Source organism: Tupaia chinensis, unplaced genomic scaffold (genome assembly GCF_000334495.1).
Source record: "Tupaia chinensis unplaced genomic scaffold, TupChi_1.0 Scaffold145814_1, whole genome shotgun sequence".
Lineage (NCBI taxonomy): Eukaryota > Metazoa > Chordata > Mammalia > Scandentia > Tupaiidae > Tupaia > Tupaia belangeri.
In genome coordinates this window covers 1,091,667-1,110,004 of record NW_006205672.1, presented here as the reverse complement: position 1 = coordinate 1,110,004, position 18,338 = coordinate 1,091,667, and the positions used below count along the sequence as shown (strand labels likewise).

Sequence of the window (18,338 nt, the reverse complement as noted above, 5' to 3'; positions counted from 1 at the left end):
GTGACTCCCCCCCATCTGGAGTAAGTGCTACTTGCCCCCAAAAGGTGCTCCGACAATGCCCAATCCTCTCCACAACTTGGATGACATCCCTCTACAATTACCTTACTAGCCTTGTCCGCTCTTCTATTGGGTTATTGAAAAAGTTGTAACGCATTTTGGCATAAAAAACCAGAAAACAATACGTTACAACTTCTCTAACAACCCAATATTTGGTCATATACTCCCCACAGGCAGAGGCCACGTCTTGTCTACCAGCACAAAGCACTCGGGATTGGGACCAGCAGATAGTGTAATGGAAATGTCACTGGACTCCCATGTAGTTGACTGCAGTGTGAGTCCCAGATCCAGCAGCTTAAACTCAAGCCAAGCACATGTGCATGCATGCTGAAAATCCCAAGAGAATGGAGGAGAAGGGACTGTGGTGTGGCCATCCCCCCTCAGGGGATGACTTCTCAATTTCTGTCTCTCTGGTGAGCACACATGCCAGACAGCAATAATCTCTCTCTAAAAAAAAAAAGCACTTGAGATTGGCACATAAAAGGCTCTCAATAGAGATCTCCCGAATGAATGAATGAATATATATCTTAACATCCTTTGTTGTCCTAATACAACTGTATACAGTAAGTGTGTAATAAATATTTTCATTAAATTTTCCTCACTCTCTTGGGCCTAGAAGCTTCCTTCCATTTAACCTGAATCTCTTCCTCAGGAGGGTGAGCTCTACCTGAATTTATTCCTCCAGCGTGTTCAGACCTTTTCTCTCTCACACTCCTCACTACCTACATCACTCATTGGACCCTTGCCTAGTTCTGCCTTGGGTATGTGGTCTTGTTCCAAATATACTGAAAGCTCCTGAACAGTGCTGAACCCCAGTATTACCTCCACCTGCAGCTCGCCTATGTCATCCACCGACCAGGCTTCATCATCATTGTCATAGTTGGGTACAGTGCTGAAGCTGCCAGCCCGTTGCTCATGGGTGATTCCACACTCAGGCAGGTTTTCTACAGACCGTGTGCTCCGAATTCGGTTCTCAGGGATCCGCGCAGGGACACTGGTGGTGTCAAAGTTTTCACATTCAAGGACTTCCACATAGATCAGGTAGGGAGCCTGGGGTGGGGAAGCAAGAACAGTATTTCTAACTTCCCTCCACCACCATCCCCGAATCTCAACTCTGTTAACACATTTCTTCTTCCCATTGTCCACTTCCAGCTCCAACACTCATTGGTCAATCCATTGGCACTAGGAACACCATATTTATGGCAGGAATGTGTCCTACGATCATCTATATAGAGAATTTGGGTGAGGGGACATAATTTTCAAAATGTTTCAATTAAGCTACAAAATGTATAGATGATGCACTTGGGCAAAATCCCTCCAGACTCTCAATTACAGCCTGAAAGAGAGGCCTAGAAGGGCCAGGAGATCACATGGTGGTTAAGGCACTGGACTCCCACACGGCTAACCATGGTTCGAGTTCCAGACCTGGCAGCTTGCTTTCTCATTTTCCCTCTTTCTCTCTCTGGTGAGCACATGTGCCCTGTAGCAAATTAAATAATAATAAAAATAAAATAATTCTTTTTTTAAAATAAAGAGAGGCCTAAAAACCACTGAGGGCTTGATGAAAGACAGGGTCTAAGAAGTCACTGCACACAAAGAGATTTGGACAAAGCTGGGCAATGTGGCAGATTCTAATCTTCGATACTTCCTCTGAAAGCACAATCTGAACCATGAGTACTCATTCCAACCAGCAAATTCAGCTGTTCTCTCCATGTGAACTGGGTAGCCACCTGTCCTCTCTGCCCATTCTTATCAGAAAAGGTCTTGGGAACAAACTATCTCTCTAACCTCATGATGCTGTACCTGGAAGGCCCAAGAGCTACAGAAAGGCTGGAGAAGAGCTATCAAACTAACGGTAAGAAAGAAGTGGAGAGCAAGTCTTCTAAGGCACCATAAGAGACAAGGCAAAAAGATTAGGTCTATTTGGTCCAGAGAATCAAAGCCCAAGGAGAAAGACGTGGGCGCTTTCTGCATCACAACAGCACCGGGAACTGTGACGGCGCCAAGGGTGCTGGTTTCGCATCTCTGAGCACATATCCAAACCCAGGACAATCACAGGAATAGAGTTAGGTTGGGAGTACAATTTGGCCAGGGCCTACCTACCTTGTCCTTGGAGTTGAGGACGACAGCCTGTGTGTGGGGCACCCGAACCACGTGGTGGTCAAAGCCAGCAGTGGGCAGCCAAACTCGGGCAGGGAGCTTATGGTTGAGCAGGGAGAGCTCTGAGATTAGCCTCTGTGTTTTCTGCTCTTTGGTGGGGAGGGTGGCCAATCGCTTGCCGATCGCCATCAGGGACTTGATGAATTCTCGCTCAGGAGCCAGTCGGACAGGCTGCAGAAGTTAGGATGAAACAAAAGATGGTGAAAAGTCATAGAAAAATGTGTTCTACCCCCTATATCACTCCTGGCCATGCAGGCCCCCTGCCACGTCTGGAGAACTCCAGGAAAGGAGTTACTTTTGGGCCCTAGGAGATTCCATCCCATCCCTCTCAGCTTGAATTGATAATAATAGCCAGCACATTCCTTTTCCACAGGCTATATTCTGAGGAGGTGGGCATCAATCCAGGTCACTGGGACATACCCCTGCTCTCTTAAGACTTGAGATCCTCGACACCTGTCACAAGGCTTCGGAATGGGCAGAAGGACAACATTTGGAGAGATTAGCTGGGGCCCCAGAGAGAAGAGCTGCTTACACCTGAAGTACTTGCCCCATCTTGAGATCAGGGTTGTCCCTCCCCTCCACCTGGACCCCCGGGATGGATCTCTGCTGTGGGGCTCTGGCAGGGATCACAAGCCTGGGGAAGAGAGCTCTGAGTTGACCTTTCCCCCTTCAAAAAAGGAAGATACTTTTCATTCAAATGACTATAGTTGCTTGCCACGGTGTCCCCCGTCCATCCCATCTCCTATGAGGGATTAGTGCACATGCAGGGGATGAAAAGAGGATGATCAGATCTTGCATTAATGAGGGAACAATCAAAGAGGGGAAGAGAAAGCAGATGGAGGGAGGGCAGCTGGTATGGGCAGGTGGACAGAGAACGCAGTATCTCCTTTTAGCCTACAATGATGGCCCTGAAGGCCTGAGTCTTTCATTGATTCCTCTTCAGGATCTCAGTCCCTACCTCACAGCCAGTAGGCTGCTATCTGACTTCCCTGCTACCAGCTGGGCTTGATGAACTGAGTACTTAGTCATTCCCAGAAAGGGCAGTCAGTCTGGGAGTAAGGTGTGGTTGGGGGAGCAGATGATCTAGCTGGATGTGGAGAAGTGTTTTTCCCCAGTCTAAGTCCTTCCACTATATGATCGTTTTATCTAGATAGCTCTCCAACTCACCATCCCCTTTCCTCAGAGAAGTGACAATATCGCCTCCTCTTCCAGAAATAGCATTTCACTCACCCAGCTTCTCTCTCCCTTTCTGTGTATGTCCTGCTTATTTTCCTGATTGAGAATTTCTACCCTTACTCCCTCCCACCGAAAAGAAAAAAAAAAAAAACTTTTGAAAACTGGGCAATACCAGGTCTGCCTCTGCATGCACAACAGAGACAGTTCAAAGAAACTCTCAGCCTCTACCCTGGGGGCTGGCTCAGGGCACACAAGTAATGAAATAGGGTGTCTCAAACAGTCAGGAATGCTTTACTGGGCAGGGCTGAAAAAGATAAAGACAACAGAATTGGGCTTCTATAGTCCCAGGAAATACCTTGGGGCAGTCTAATAGAGAAAGAGAAAGAAAAGAGGATATTTGAAGACTCACTTTTACTCTACTCAAGTGGCAAACGGTCACTGTTCCAAGACCTTCCACCCCAACCACCTCATAGTCAACTCAGGTGAGAGAAGACAAATTCCTTCCCATCCTCAAACCAGTACTTGGGCTGGGGACCCTAAGTTTCATGAGCATGTTGGAAATATTCCTGGCCTTGAGAGGCTCTGCTATATGGGAGGAGACAGGAATCATGATTGAAAGGGAATCAGCACAGAACAGAGAAACTGATTAGGCAGATAAATCAAAATTAAAATGTGGGGGGAAAAATCATTCAAACTCCCAGAGGGTCCAGCATTTCCTCTCAGTCTTTGCCCAGCAACAAGGTCCAAGACCCTGTGAGACTAGAGGGTCAGGGTTAGTCCAGAGGGAACAAGAAAGGAGAATGGGGATTAAGGCACATTCTGGGCAGTGAGCTGGGAAAAGGGAAGAACTCAGACCTGGAAGAAATGTAGTTGAAGTTAAAAAAGAAACCAGTTGTGGGGAGTTAAACTTTCCTTCATGACAAGTCCTGTTTGCTTTTGGAGTCACCCAGCAAAGGGCCTAACATTTAGAAGACTCTTTAAATATTTGATGGTCTGATGGAAGAAGCCATGGGGAAAAGGTTCTGGGTGGGAGAAACAGGATCCCGGGGGGTTTCTGCCAAGCAGTTCTTGGCAGCAATCCAGGAGTAATTCTACCTCTCTCCCAGCTGTTTGCTTCAGAGCCCCAAGAGCTGGGGCTGAGCAGCACTGCCTCCCAGCTGTCTCTGAGCAAAGGATCAACTGAGCCCTCATCAGCTGCACTCAAGGCAGCTGCAGCAAAGGTGGGGGAGAGGGGCTCACCCAGATCAGGAGGCCCTGGCAGGGAGGAGCTAATCTCCCAGGAAGAGAGGGGCCTTTTAAGCTAGCCTTGGTCTGGGGGCTCAGAAGACCTGGGGACGGAGAGGAAATGCGGCCATGGGGGATCCTGCCACCCAGTCCCAGCCTGGCCCCACTTACGGAACTGAATGAATTATCAATACTCTCGGTGCTGGAGGAGAGCTCCTGGGAAAGGGCCAAAGGGTGAGGGGAGAAGGAGAGGCAGGGAGGGAAGGGAGAGAGACAAAGGCAAAGAATTTAGCTCCAACTTGGATCATAACTTGCTTCTCTTGTGTAGCTCTATCTTTCTGCTCTAATGAAAGAAAGACAACCCAGAGACACCACTTGCCCAGATTCTTGACACTGTAGGAGATGTTGGAAGACCAGCTTAGACCTTGAGGACAGAGGGTTGAAAAAAGTGGCCTCGGCTTTTCATTTTATTCCCTTCTATTTACTTCTGAACTAATCTTCCTTCTGGGGCAAGATCCTTAAGTCAGGTCCCTAGGGCATTACCTCTGCACTGCCAAGCTTGCCAGCTCTTTCTCCTCACTCATTCCCATGCTTTCAAGGAAACCTCTCACTCTAAGGACCACCACAGAGGGACCAAATTAAACAATTCTGCTCACACTCCTGCGGCTTCTTGGAAGCCTCAGGGAGGAAGAGCCAAACATTCAATGCCACATAAGGCCTCACTCTAAACAGACTTGTTATCTCCCTGGGAAGCTCGATTCCAACTATGAACCTACATGACAAGTGCAATCCCAGACCCAGGAACCCGAAACATCTGAACTGGATGCTGGACCCTCTGGCTGGACAGCCGAGGGACTTTGGGAGTAAGGGATAAATCAATCTCATATTGGCCAAACCCCCTTAGCCTTCCTATCAGATTATTTCTCATGACACTCATTATATTACATTTTTGACATAAGCTGAACGGATAGGTTCTAGCTATATCCCATCTAAGAAAGCTAACCAGTCGGGCAGCAACTGTCTATCTAATCATTGCCCCATTCCTGTATCTTACTAGTGTCTTTGAGTAAAACGGGATGGGCTGGTAGTCAAACTCTTGTTTGGCAGCCGTGGCAGCACTCGGGCCCATCCTGGTTCTGCAGGGAGCCAGGGCAGCAGAACGTACAAATCTGCAGGAGGGGAGGGGTCTGGATTTAACAAGTCCTGAAAGTTCCCAGAACAGGAGGGCAGTAGTCACTGAGCTTCTATGCCGGAATCAGCATTTCAAGCATCTACTTAATTCAGTTCCAAGGTTTAAGTTCTATTCTAGCTGGAGATCCCAGAGTCAGGTCCTTCTTTGAAGGATCTGGGAAAGGAGCACTTGAGAAGCCACACTTGAAAACACTCCCCTAAAGCAACAATTCTTCCAGTTTGGGTAGAAGTGAGAGAGGAAACTAAGGCAGTGAGGATGCAAGCATCTATGACGACTTAGTGGTTCAATTTCTATGAATGGAGTTGGTAAGGAATAGTGGGTAAGACCTTGGCTCCATGAGCTGATTCTCTCACAGACAGGTCCTGCCTGACTCATGACCTGCCCTGGGGGAAGGGAGGTATAACAAGACCTGCTCCTCCTCCTACTCCCAGGGCTTGAGTCACTCATACCAAGTCAGCTCTGGGAGTAAGCAGAGGCCAAAAAGCTGACATCTCACCAGATCAGGCTGGAAGGCCTTACTGGGGCTTCTAATGTGACACACAGCAGATTTCTCTGTATAAAGGTTGCTTTCCCGAAAAGACAAAGATGATCTACTAAGGATGTTATTATGTGGGGCAGCATGGTGTGGGGATGGTACCTAAATCTCCCTGTGCCCCTGATCTACCTCAAAATATTTATCATTTGGTAATGACTGAGTACAAAAAAATGCCTGAGTAGAGTTCCCTGACCAGGTTGATTAAAAACTGCTTTGAGGGACCAGCAGGTGGTGTGGCAGCTAAAGCACTGGACACAAGTGGCCGACCACAATTCGAGTCCCAGACCTTGCGGCTTGCTTTCTCACTATCCTCCCCCTCTGTCAAAATAAAAATAAATGAATGAATAAATAAAATTAAATAATTATTTTAAACTGCTTCGATGGGGCAAGCTTTGGGTGAGGAATGGCAGAAGATGTGAGAAATCAGTGTTACAGTATTCTAACTATGGAATAGAGTATAAAGGATTGCTCATGAAAAGAAATGGAACCCTTTGTGACCTCTGGAGAGAGGAGAGCTCTGCATGGAGATCCCAGGGTAGAAGAGAAGTGTATGGATATAGACCCTGGACTTCTTCCCTGAGGCCCTAGCACACCCTCTGGAGCTCCTCTGCTCATGGAAGAAGTGTAATGTTGCATGACAGACAAGGAGGAGGAGCAGAAGGAGGAAAAACAATTCCCTTGGTATTTGGGGGACAAAGGCCTTAATAGATGTATTCTCAAACTGCCAAAGACGTTGGGAGAGATCCCTGTGTTGAAGACTCCAAGGCTTAGAAACCTAGCAATAATCATACTTCTCCTTTTCCCTTTCACATGTATTTTCTGAGGCACCACAGTGGATTCAGGTGTCTTATTCTGCCGCATCAGATAGCCTAGAACAGGCTGGGCCTGGTGTCTCTTTCTTTTCTTGCATCTACTAACCCAAGATAAGGAGTCAGGCTGGGAAGAATGGCAGCCAAAGAACCCACACTAGGGGACTTAATCCCTCACAGAATGCCTGCTTTTCAGTGCTATCCAAAATCTCATCCTGGAACAGAAGTCAGGCACAAGGAAAAGAGACCAAGGACCAACATAATGAAAAGCCCCATGGCCTCAGCTTTTCTGGTCCTAACATGAGAACTACAAAGTAGATAGAGAGACATGCCAAGCCTGATTGATGAGAGGCATCCAAGAATCACATTTGGGTGCTCATATTCATACTGCTACAGGCTTGACTCCAAGATAAAGCACCTCTTAAACCATGGGACCAAGAGATGGCATAATGGTTATGTCACTGCACTCCCATGTAGTTGACCACAGTTCAAGTCCCAGACCTGGTGGCTTAAAACTCACGCTGGGCAAGTGTACGTGCATGCCCAAAATCCCAAGTGGAGACTAGAGAAGGGACTGCAGCATGGCCATCTACCCTAGGGGGTGATTTCTCGCTTTCTGTCTCTGTCTCTGTCTAGCAAAAACCTAAGAAAAAAAAAAACAGGACCAGCAGTTGGTGTAATGGCTATGTCACTGTAAACCCATGTAGCCGGCCATGGTTCGAGTCCCGGGCCTGGTGGCTTAAACTCGCACCTGGTGCATGTGCTTGTGTGCCCAAGATCCCAAGAGGAGAATGAAGGAGAAGGGATTGTGGTGCGGCCATCACCTCTCGGAGGTGATTTCTCACTTTCTATCTTGGTCTCTGCCTTTCTGGCAAGCGCACGTGCCCTATAGCAAAAACCTCTCTAAAAAAAATTAATTAAAAACAAACAAACAAACAAACAAACAAAACCCTTTCTGACTCAGTTTCACCTGAATCTGGGTGACTTTTCTTGCTCAGCAATCACATCCTCTCATGACCCTGGATTCTGCTACCAAGCTTCACTGGAAATGAAAACAGTTCATTCTGGGACTGGCCCCAAAGTATAATAGTTAAGAGTTGTACACTGGAAGCTGGATTCCACATGGTTGACCATGGTTTTAATCTCAGCCCCAGCAGCTTGAAAAACATGCCAGGCACTTGTGTATATCCAAAATTCTAATAGGAAAGAAATGGAAGGAAATGGGATTGTGGCATGGCTATATCCCACTGGGGGTACTTTCTCTCTCCTTCTGTCTCTGGCAAGCACATGCACCATATCTAGCAATTAAAAAAACAAAATAGGGACCAGCAGTTAGCGTAATGGCTATGTCACTGGACTCCCATGTAGTCGACCATGGTTCAAGTCCTGGACCTGGTGGCTTAAACTCATGCTGGGTGCGTGTGCGTGCATTCCCAAGATCCCGAGAGGAGAATGGAGGAGAAGGGATTGTGGCATGGCCATCCCCTCTGGGCGGTGATTTCTCGTTTTCTGTCTCTCTGTCTCTGTCTTTCTGGTGAGCGCATGTGCCCTATAGCAAAAACCTCTCCAAAAAAAAAAGAAAAGAAAATAGACCAGCAGATGGTGTAATGGTTATGTTGCTGAACTCCCACATAGTTGACCACGGTTCAAGTCCTGGACCAGGTGGCTTAAAACTCACACTAGGCACGTGTGCGTGCATGTCCAAAATCCCAAGAAGAGAATGGAGTAGAAGGGAATGCAGTGTGGCCACTCCCCCGAGGCGGTGATTTCTCGCTTTCTGTCTATCTCTGTCTCTCCAGTGAGCATGAATGCCCTATAGTGAAAATCTCTCTAAAACAAAACAGATCATTCTGGTTCTGAAAAGAGCTTGGACTTTCCTGTGCATGAATGTGGAAACTTAGATGGCCACAGTCTAGGCTATTCTTCCTCAAATGGCCTCTGAGAACTGGGGACCGAGGGAAGTAAATGCTAGAAAGAATCAAGGCAGCTCAGTTTATCAATGAAGAGCACCACTGTGGATTTAATCCCGGTTTGATATTCCCTAGTTGAGACCTTGGGCAAATCAACTAACTTAAGCCACGGTTTCCTCATAGATAGAATAATACCCATCTCTTAGGGTAGTTGTGAAATACTTTGTATGATGACCAGCACATACGTGCTCAATAAATGTCAGTCCTCTCAGCTTTACCATTTTTAAATGATCATACTAAAACATCAAATTTCCAGATGGCAGGCTCTGTAGTCTCCACCCTTCCTGAATCTCTCTTGAAAGAAGTCTCATTGTATCAAAAACGTGGGTAGAGTATGGGCCCCAGAGAGGCAGATGCCAGGACCATGGCTATATGCATTTTCCAACAAGTGCAAATTCCTCGTTCTTTCTCCCCCCTCTTCTCTAGACTGGGCTGGCTGCCAGGATGGGAGCCAGGCCAATGGTGAGTCAAAAGGGAGGACTGGTGCACCATTGTCTGGTTGGGACACCAGGTCACCGACACTTGGTTGTCCACTGGGCAACCCTCCCTGCTATCTAGCCAGAGGTGGAGCGGAAAGTGGGTATAATCTACTGATATGCTCACTGCCTCTATGCTCTGTATCCTGAGTTGGATACCCCCACTGCTGCTGTAGCTTCCTCTTCCTCTGGGTGCTTGACTAAGCAATCTCAAGATCGCTTTTCTCTTCCCTTTGTATTTCTCCCGAATGATATGGGAAAGATACCAACAAGGTACTCTTCACCACCAAGGAAAGACCACAGGAGGACACTGTGCAGTGCCTCAGTGATAAGAATGAACTTTATCCTATGTCAACAAAAAGCAGGCTCTTCAGAGGTAAGGAGAGAAATTAGGAGGAATGGCCAGGAGAATGAAGCTGATGTTCCACTAATGTCTCCCTTCCCCAGCACACAGAGAGATGACATCCCCTTCTTTCCTCCATGGTTCCTGCTCTGAGAAGCTCTGGTAGCTATCCTAGGTCTTGAGTCAGGGTGGGAAGGCGCTCTCCCACAGTTCTCAGTAAGCAAGAAGTTCATAGACTAGCAGTGTAGTTTGGTAAAAACCCCAGACGGAGACAAGTGTGTCAGCCTGGCCATTAGCTATATGATCTGAGGCAAGTCACTTTATCTCTCTGGGTCTCTGAGTTCTTCCTTTGTAAAATGAGGCAGCTGGAAAACATGAATTATAAGATCTTTTTCCATTCTAACATTCCATGTTTTATCAGTGAAATGAAGCAGAAGGAAAGACAGAAAAGACAGAGTAACCCTACATAAGACATCCTGTCTCCATGCAGCCCTCTGCCACAAGCCTCTCTGTCCCTCCCCAGAATTTACCTCATCCTCGTTCTCCACTTTAGGATTGCTGGCTGTTCGTTTCAGGTTGCTGCTGAGACTTATGCTGGCGGTAGCGTCTGACTTAGAGCGCTGATGAGTCCTTTTGGAGGGAGACAGCCCTGTGTCGGGGGCTGGGCTCAAAGAGGGTAGCTCCCTCTTCCGGTGAGCTGGCTTCAGCTCATCTGAGAGGATCAGCTTCCGGAGCTTGGTCCCGCGGGAGTGACGCTGAGTGGAAATGTGCATGTCTGAAGAGTAGGCCCCAAGCAACAGGGCACACTGGAGGGAAAAGTTAATGCTCTGACGGCATCGGTGGACGATGTAGGGCTTAATGGCGTCACCCACATCCTCATCCATGTGAATGTACATGTTAAGCAATTGGGGCAGATAGAAGTCCACATCCTCATTACGAAAGCAGAAGAGCCGGTTGCCAATATAGGCTTGCACTCCAGGCTCCTTGGAGTTGTACAGATATGAAATGGCCATGGAGATATCAAATAGTTTTGACTCAAACAGCCTCAGCAGCCAGGACTGTTTGGCTGAGTTGTTTTGCCGCCTCCTTCTTGTTCCTTTGGTTGTCCCTGAGGCCACAGTGGTCCCCATCTCGTCTTCTTCCTCCCTGATCTGGGCAGGTGGATCATCCAGGCAACGAATTTCACTGTCCACACCATCCCCATTGATCAACTCCAGTGGGGTGCCTCTGCTAGAGACCGCCACACCGCCATGCAAAAGCTTGACTTTCTCCAGCACTTCCTGGCAGGCCTTCTGGGCCACCTCGGGGTCAATCACTGACAGCTCCCCGACCCCCTCCGTGATGACACTTAGCAAGGAGCCCCCATTATTCCCCGGTGGGCCAGTAGTGGGCTCAGAAGCTGGTTTCAGTGGGGCAGGTTCCACTACCGTGTCTCCCATGGCCACAACCAGACTTCGAGCTTCCAAGCTATAGGACAAGGGAAGGAGAAAGGAACAGAAAGGGAGACACACACACACACACACACACACACACACTGGTTAGTGGTGCCATTTTCAGGTCTTTCCTTTGCCATGAAACCTTCCCAGGCACCTCCTCTGTTTGTCTTCCTAGGATTCTTCAAAATCAGATGAAAAGTCATCTCCCCCCAGGATGCTCTCACGCTACCTCCACTTTTGATTACTGCTTACTCTTCATTCCTTCTGCACACACTCAGTTTAGCCTCTGTTCTTAAATTGTATTTGTAAAATGCTGCTTCATGTGTGTTATGTTTATACAGGTTTATACATTTTTTCAGGCAGACTGGGGAACACCTTGGGTCTTACTCCCTTGTTCCTAACTCTTCATATACTTTTCTACCTTCTTGTTCTTCCTGTGTCTCCCTTTCACGCCTGCTATAGCCTTTTCATTTTTAGCAGAAGAGCCGGTTGCCAATATAGGCTTGCACTCCAGGCTCCTTGGAGTTGTACAGATATGAAATGGCCATGGAGATATCAAATAGTTTTGACTCAAACAGCCTCAGCAGCCAGGACTGTTTGGCTGAGTTGTTTTGCCGCCTCCTTCTTGTTCCTTTGGTTGTCCCTGAGGCCACAGTGGTCCCCATCTCGTCTTCTTCCTCCCTGATCTGGGCAGGTGGATCATCCAGGCAACGAATTTCACTGTCCACACCATCCCCATTGATCAACTCCAGTGGGGTGCCTCTGCTAGAGACCGCCACACCGCCATGCAAAAGCTTGACTTTCTCCAGCACTTCCTGGCAGGCCTTCTGGGCCACCTCGGGGTCAATCACTGACAGCTCCCCGACCCCCTCCGTGATGACACTTAGCAAGGAGCCCCCATTATTCCCCGGTGGGCCAGTAGTGGGCTCAGAAGCTGGTTTCAGTGGGGCAGGTTCCACTACCGTGTCTCCCATGGCCACAACCAGACTTCGAGCTTCCAAGCTATAGGACAAGGGAAGGAGAAAGGAACAGAAAGGGAGACACACACACACACACACACACACACACACTGGTTAGTGGTGCCATTTTCAGGTCTTTCCTTTGCCATGAAACCTTCCCAGGCACCTCCTCTGTTTGTCTTCCTAGGATTCTTCAAAATCAGATGAAAAGTCATCTCCCCCCAGGATGCTCTCACGCTACCTCCACTTTTGATTACTGCTTACTCTTCATTCCTTCTGCACACACTCAGTTTAGCCTCTGTTCTTAAATTGTATTTGTAAAATGCTGCTTCATGTGTGTTATGTTTATACAGGTTTATACATTTTTTCAGGCAGACTGGGGAACACCTTGGGTCTTACTCCCTTGTTCCTAACTCTTCATATACTTTTCTACCTTCTTGTTCTTCCTGTGTCTCCCTTTCACGCCTGCTATAGCCTTTTCATTTTTCTTTTTCTTTTTCTTTTTTGAGAGGTTTTTGCTATAGGGCGCATGCACTCCCCAGAAAGACAGAGAGAGACAGAAAGGAGAAATCGATGGCCACGCCGCAACCCCTTTTCCTCCATTCTCCTCTCGGGATCTTGGGCACACATGCACACGTGCCCAGCATGAGTTTAAGCCACTGGGTCCGGTACTCGAACCGCGGGCGACTACATGGGAGTCCAGTGACATAACCATTACGCCAACTGCTGGTCCCTCATTTTTCTCTTTAACCTATCTCTCCTCGCTCATATAACACGCCACACACAGGCCCTATGCATCTCACTTTATTTAAAATTGAAGTATTGATGTATTTTTCTAGTTACAGATACTTTCTTACCCTCACTTTTACCCTCAAAGCTTCCAGGGAACAAAAACTAGCAAATGTTGTCAGGCTTCTGTAGAAAAGAGCTCTAAAACAACTCCCACTAGCCCTGCTAAAGTTGTACCATTTCTCTGCTTGTGGGAATGACATCATACCCTTTCTCCAATGCCGTGGCTGCTGAAGTATTGTGGAAAGAGCTCTGGGCTTGGAGACAAAAATCCTTGCTCTGCCTTTATGAGATGTGCAAACTTAGGCAAGTCATGTATCTTCTGAGTTTTACTCTCCTCAACTGAAAAGTGGGAAGCAATAATTACTGCTCATTGTTGCTGTGTGGAATAAACAACTTCACATGTGAAAGGACCAAGCACAGTTCCTGGCACATGGCAGTGCTCAGTATTTACGGTACTTGAATCTTAGGTACCTAACAGGTGAGAGGGGTGTGTGTGTGTGTGTGTGTGTGTGTGTGTATGTGCATGTGTTTGCACACACACTCTAAGGGAGGTGAATAAGAGTTACATTTGTTTAAGACTCTTCCCAACATTTACGACAACCTTGTCCAACCCTGGCACTACTTTCCCTGCTATCATGCACACACTCTCAGAACAGCAGGGGCTGTGAGAAGGCAAAGAGAAATCAGTCTGGGACTTTAGGGTCTAGAACTTCCAAAGAACAAGGAGGACCAGGAATAACATAACCAAGAACCCTTCTCAGGAAAGAATCCTGTGAAGAAATTCAGTGAGAGAACACTGCTAACAAGAGACACTGCCTTCCAAGAGCAATTTTTCAGAGCTTCACCAAATCTACATCAGGAGAATCAGTGCAGAACAAGAGGACATTTCTTCAAATTGGCCTGGCTCCAGAATCTGACTATAGCCAACAATGGACTCAGAGCTTCTTCACAAAAATACAAACTGAATCTAAGACAGGTCTGGCTTCGTGGTCTAATGGTTAAAGGAGCTGGATCCTACTTGGCCAACTGCAGTTTGAATCCCGGCCCCAAGAACCTGAGAAACATGCTGGGTGCATGTGTGTGCCTCAAACACTGACAGCATAGAAAAAGGAGGAGTTTCAGCATTACCACACTCCATTTAGGGGTGCTTTGTCCCTTTCCCCTTTTTCTCTCTGGCAAGAGCATGTGGCCCCTGGCAGTTAAAAAAAAGTATGACTCTAAGATATACTCAAGAATGAGCTGGAGGAACACAGAGGCTTTTGTAAAGCTGGAATTCAGGTAATTTCCAATATCACCTCTGACTGATGATTCTGAGTACATAAACTTTGGGTATGCAGAAGAAAAAGGCTCAACACGTGAATTACTTTAGATACTCTGGGAGGCCCTGTTTTCCACTGCCACCCTGCTAGCTCTTCCACATCTCTGAGATGTTAAAAGTCCCTTTGATCTGTCCAATATCATATAGCCCAGCTTCCTGCTTCCCAGATGTTGCCACTAAAGTTTTACAAAAAGACAGACGGGGAACTCTTGTTCTCAGAGATCACCAAAAAAGGACAGTTCAGTTTATCTTCCTCCCAATCCTGTCAAACAAGAAGCACATTCCTGAATTTAATTTACCTGATGCAGTTTGAGGTTGATATTAGTAACACAGTGGCAACTCTTTCACTATGCTCTTTCCCTAGTAACACAGTGGCAACTCTTTCACTATGCTTTCAAAAAATTAGGCAGTGCCCTCTGAGCAGTAGAACCAGCATGGCTGCCTATGTGGATCTGTCTCTACTTGTCACTATGGGTTGCACAGGAATAAGAAGGAAGTTGTAATCCTTGCCACACCTTTGTAGGACACTCTGAGGGTCACTATAATCAGATGGAATCACTACCTTTTAAGTTTACTTAAGAGACTCACATGACCGCCTCAGTGGTCCTATATCTATACAACCAAACTCTCTTTCTCAATCTAACTTGGCACATCTTTACCTTTTCCTATACTCGAGATTTCCAAGTCAACAAAAACTCCTAAAAGTCCACTTTTCAAAACTTTTAAGGGGAAAGCAGCTTAGACATTCTCCCATATGTGACATCTCAGCCCTTGCTTGTAAATTCAACACATGCCTGCCCCAGTTAACCACAATTGGGATTATTACTGGCACCAGAAAGAAAGATAAGGATACCACCATCTCTTTCATCCCACAGGCAAAGAAAAACTTCCAGAGCTCAGCTAGGAATCCCACATCACAGTATTTGGGGAATGTCCCCATTAGACAGACTCCCATATCTGGCCACCTTTACTTCCCAGGGAACCAGATAACATCAAGAGGTGCAGAATAATCACACTCCTTTCCTATACAAGTAGTTCTGCTACTAGAAACCACTAAACTGGAGCTGGGCCTCCCTCGTGGCTTCCCAGGGACACAGAAACTGTCTACATCTGAAGCAAGTCATAGGGAAGTGTTGAAGAAAACAGGGCTAGATTGTTTAGACAGTAAAAGGTAGAAAAAGGATTCTCCAAAACCTAAATCCAGATACAGTCCTCAATATGCATTCATTTATTTTGAATGCAAAGAAAATATGTCTTCAATGGGTAACTTCTAAAGAAAATGAAAAGACTAGAAAGTAAAAGAAAATGAGAAGGAACAAGTTCTGTATTCACCACCTTTTCCCTTGTAAGTTAGAGGACTAAGAAAAAAGAGAAGAACATTCAAACCTGGGCCAGCCAGTGCCATGGTGGTTAAGGCACTGGATCTCATATGGCTTACTGTGTGGTTTGTGTTCCAGACCCTAGTTTGTAAAACATACTGCATGCATGTGTGTGCATGCCTAACATTCCCAGAGGAGAATGGATTTCAAGGTGACCATCTCTTCTGGGGCGTGATTTCTCACTTTCCTTTTCTCTGTCTCTCCAGCAAGCATATGCACTCTATAGCAAAACTTAAAAAAAAAAAAGAGAAAATCTTTAATATCAAATTACTACAGCCCTCAAGGATGTTCAGACAACTGGGGTGCAACACTTCAAACAAGGAACCTAAACTCTCCTTCCAGCTTGCCCTAGAGTACCAGCTAGTTCCTAGGAAAGAGAGGTGGGAGTAGTGGGAGTGTTGGCGACTAACTGGGTTCCACAGCGCCTGTCTGGGCAAAGTAGGGAATACGAGTCTGAGTCTGAGTGTTAGGGGTTATTACAGGTCAGATCAGAGCACAGCAGTAGCTGGAAAGGACAGAGAAGGTACTTATGCATGTGCTCTGTATGACCAGGCAGTTAAGTATATGTCTGCAGAGGACCCTGGAGGAAGGTGCTATAGCTTATCCTGGCCTCCCACTTCTCATAACCTCAGAAGATTCTCTTCCACTGGCTTCTATTAAAGGACGACTAAACTGGACTTTGCTAGGTCAAGATGGCAAAGAACTCCAAATCAACCTCCTCACTCATTTAAACACCATTCTCTTCTCCAAACCTTTTTCCATGGCCTAGATAAATATGGACTGGGCTAGATAAATATTCACCACCTTTTCCCAGTTCACACCAATCCTGATATTTTCATATATTTCTGCATTTTCACAGAATGGCCTTTAAGAAATCATCTGATCTATAATAGTATTCTGCTTCCAAGCAGGCAGGCAAGCTCAATTTTCCTCCTCCCCCCCCTTTTTTTTTTAAATTTGCTGTAGGGTGCATGCACTCACATGAGAGAGACACAAAGAGACAGAGATGAGAAAGGGAAAGTGAGAAAACACTTCCGGGGGGAAGGGGTGGCCACACCACAGTCCCTTCTCCTCTAAGGATTTTGGGCACACATACACACATACTCAGGGTGTTTCTCAAGCCACTGGGTCCAGGATTTGAACTGCACCATCAGCCATGTGGGAGTTAATCACTCCAACCATCACGCCACTAGCTGGCCCTTTTCTTCCTTTAAAAAGATCCTTTGAGATGGATCATGAGAGATGGAAAAAAGAGCAAGGGAGCCAATATCTTCACCCTACAAAGGTGGTAGTTAAGAAAAGTATTCAAAGTTAATGGGGGGGCCGGCAGGTGGCATGGTGGTTAAGGGTGCTGAACTCCCACATGGCCAACCACAGTTCAAGTCCCAGACCTGGCGGCTTGCTTTCTCACTTTTCCTTTCGCTCTCTTTCTCTATCCCTCTCTGGTCAAATTTAAACAAACAAACAAACAAACAAACGAATAAAGTTAAATAAAATAATTCTTTAAAAAAAGTTAATGAAAAAGAGGAGGTTCAAATATATTACTTAGAGTTATACAGATGTTCAGTGGAAGAGCCAAAATTTATGACAAAATGATATAAACAAAAAGTAAAAATTCATTAATGCTAAATCCTTTTCTGTAATAAGAATCAGAGGTACAAGCATTTTCTCTAAAGCTATGGTGATAACCTGAAGGATTAAAACTCAGATAATTACAGAGGTTAACTTTAAGGGAACAGCAGTAGGGATAAATGGAATACAACTATTGCTTTCATCCTAAATTCTTTCATACCACTGGATTTGGTACCAAGTACATTTTTTTTTAAAGGTTTAGCTGTAAGGCGCATGTGCTCACTGGAAAGACAGGCCAGAGAGACAGAAAGCAAATCACCCCCAGGAGGAATGGCCGTGACGCAATCCTTTCTTCTCCATTCTCCTCTTGGGATTTTGGGCATGCATGCACATGCGCCTGGTGTGCGTTTTAAGCCACTGGGCCTGGGACTCAATCCACGGTTGACTACGTGTAAGTCCAGCCATTATGCATTATGTACAACCATTAAGTGTTTGCTAGTCCCATAATAATAATTTTTTGAAAGAGGTTGCTCTAGGCCAGCAGACAGTGTAGCAGTTATAATGCTGGACTCCCATATGGCCAACCACAGTCCAAGTCTTGGACCCAGTGGCTTGAAACTCACACCAGGCACGTATGTGTGTGCGCCCAAGATTCTAGAAGGAGAAGGGATTGCAGTGGTCATCACCCCTGGGGGTAGGGAGGGTTATTTCTCACTTTCCCTCTCACTGTCTGTTTCTTTCTCTGGCAAGTACTTGCACCCTACGGCAAAAGCCTCTATTTTAAAAAATGGGGGGGGGGGACTAGCAGGTGGTGTGGTGGTTTAGGGCGCTGAACTCCCACAGAGCCAACTGTGATTTGAGTCTTGGATTTGGAGGCTTTATTTCTTTTGGAGAGGGTTTTGTGTGTGTGTGTGTGTGTGTGTGTGTGTGTGTGTGTGTG

General features: G+C 46.5%; 1 protein-coding gene across 2 annotated transcripts in view; it reads right to left on the bottom strand.

The window, feature by feature from the left end:
- Nucleotides 1-18,338, bottom strand: part of PI4KB (phosphatidylinositol 4-kinase beta) — a 31,230-nt gene that overhangs the window by 9,647 nt on the left and 3,245 nt on the right. Inside the window, exons 2-6 of one of the 2 annotated variants that reach the window (XM_006168416.3) lie at nucleotides 11,876-12,380; nucleotides 10,473-10,904; nucleotides 4,789-4,833; nucleotides 2,161-2,388; nucleotides 880-1,107 (exon numbers count right to left, since the gene is read on the bottom strand). In XM_006168416.3, coding sequence (XP_006168478.1) covers nucleotides 880-1,107; nucleotides 2,161-2,388; nucleotides 4,789-4,833; nucleotides 10,473-10,904; nucleotides 11,876-12,352 — 1,410 coding nt within the window. In that variant the 5' untranslated portion in view covers nucleotides 12,353-12,380. Of the gene's footprint in view, nucleotides 1-879; nucleotides 1,108-2,160; nucleotides 2,389-4,788; nucleotides 4,834-10,472; nucleotides 11,812-11,875; nucleotides 12,381-18,338 lie in introns of those variants that run through there. The other variant, XM_014584154.2, reaches the window with a different exon arrangement.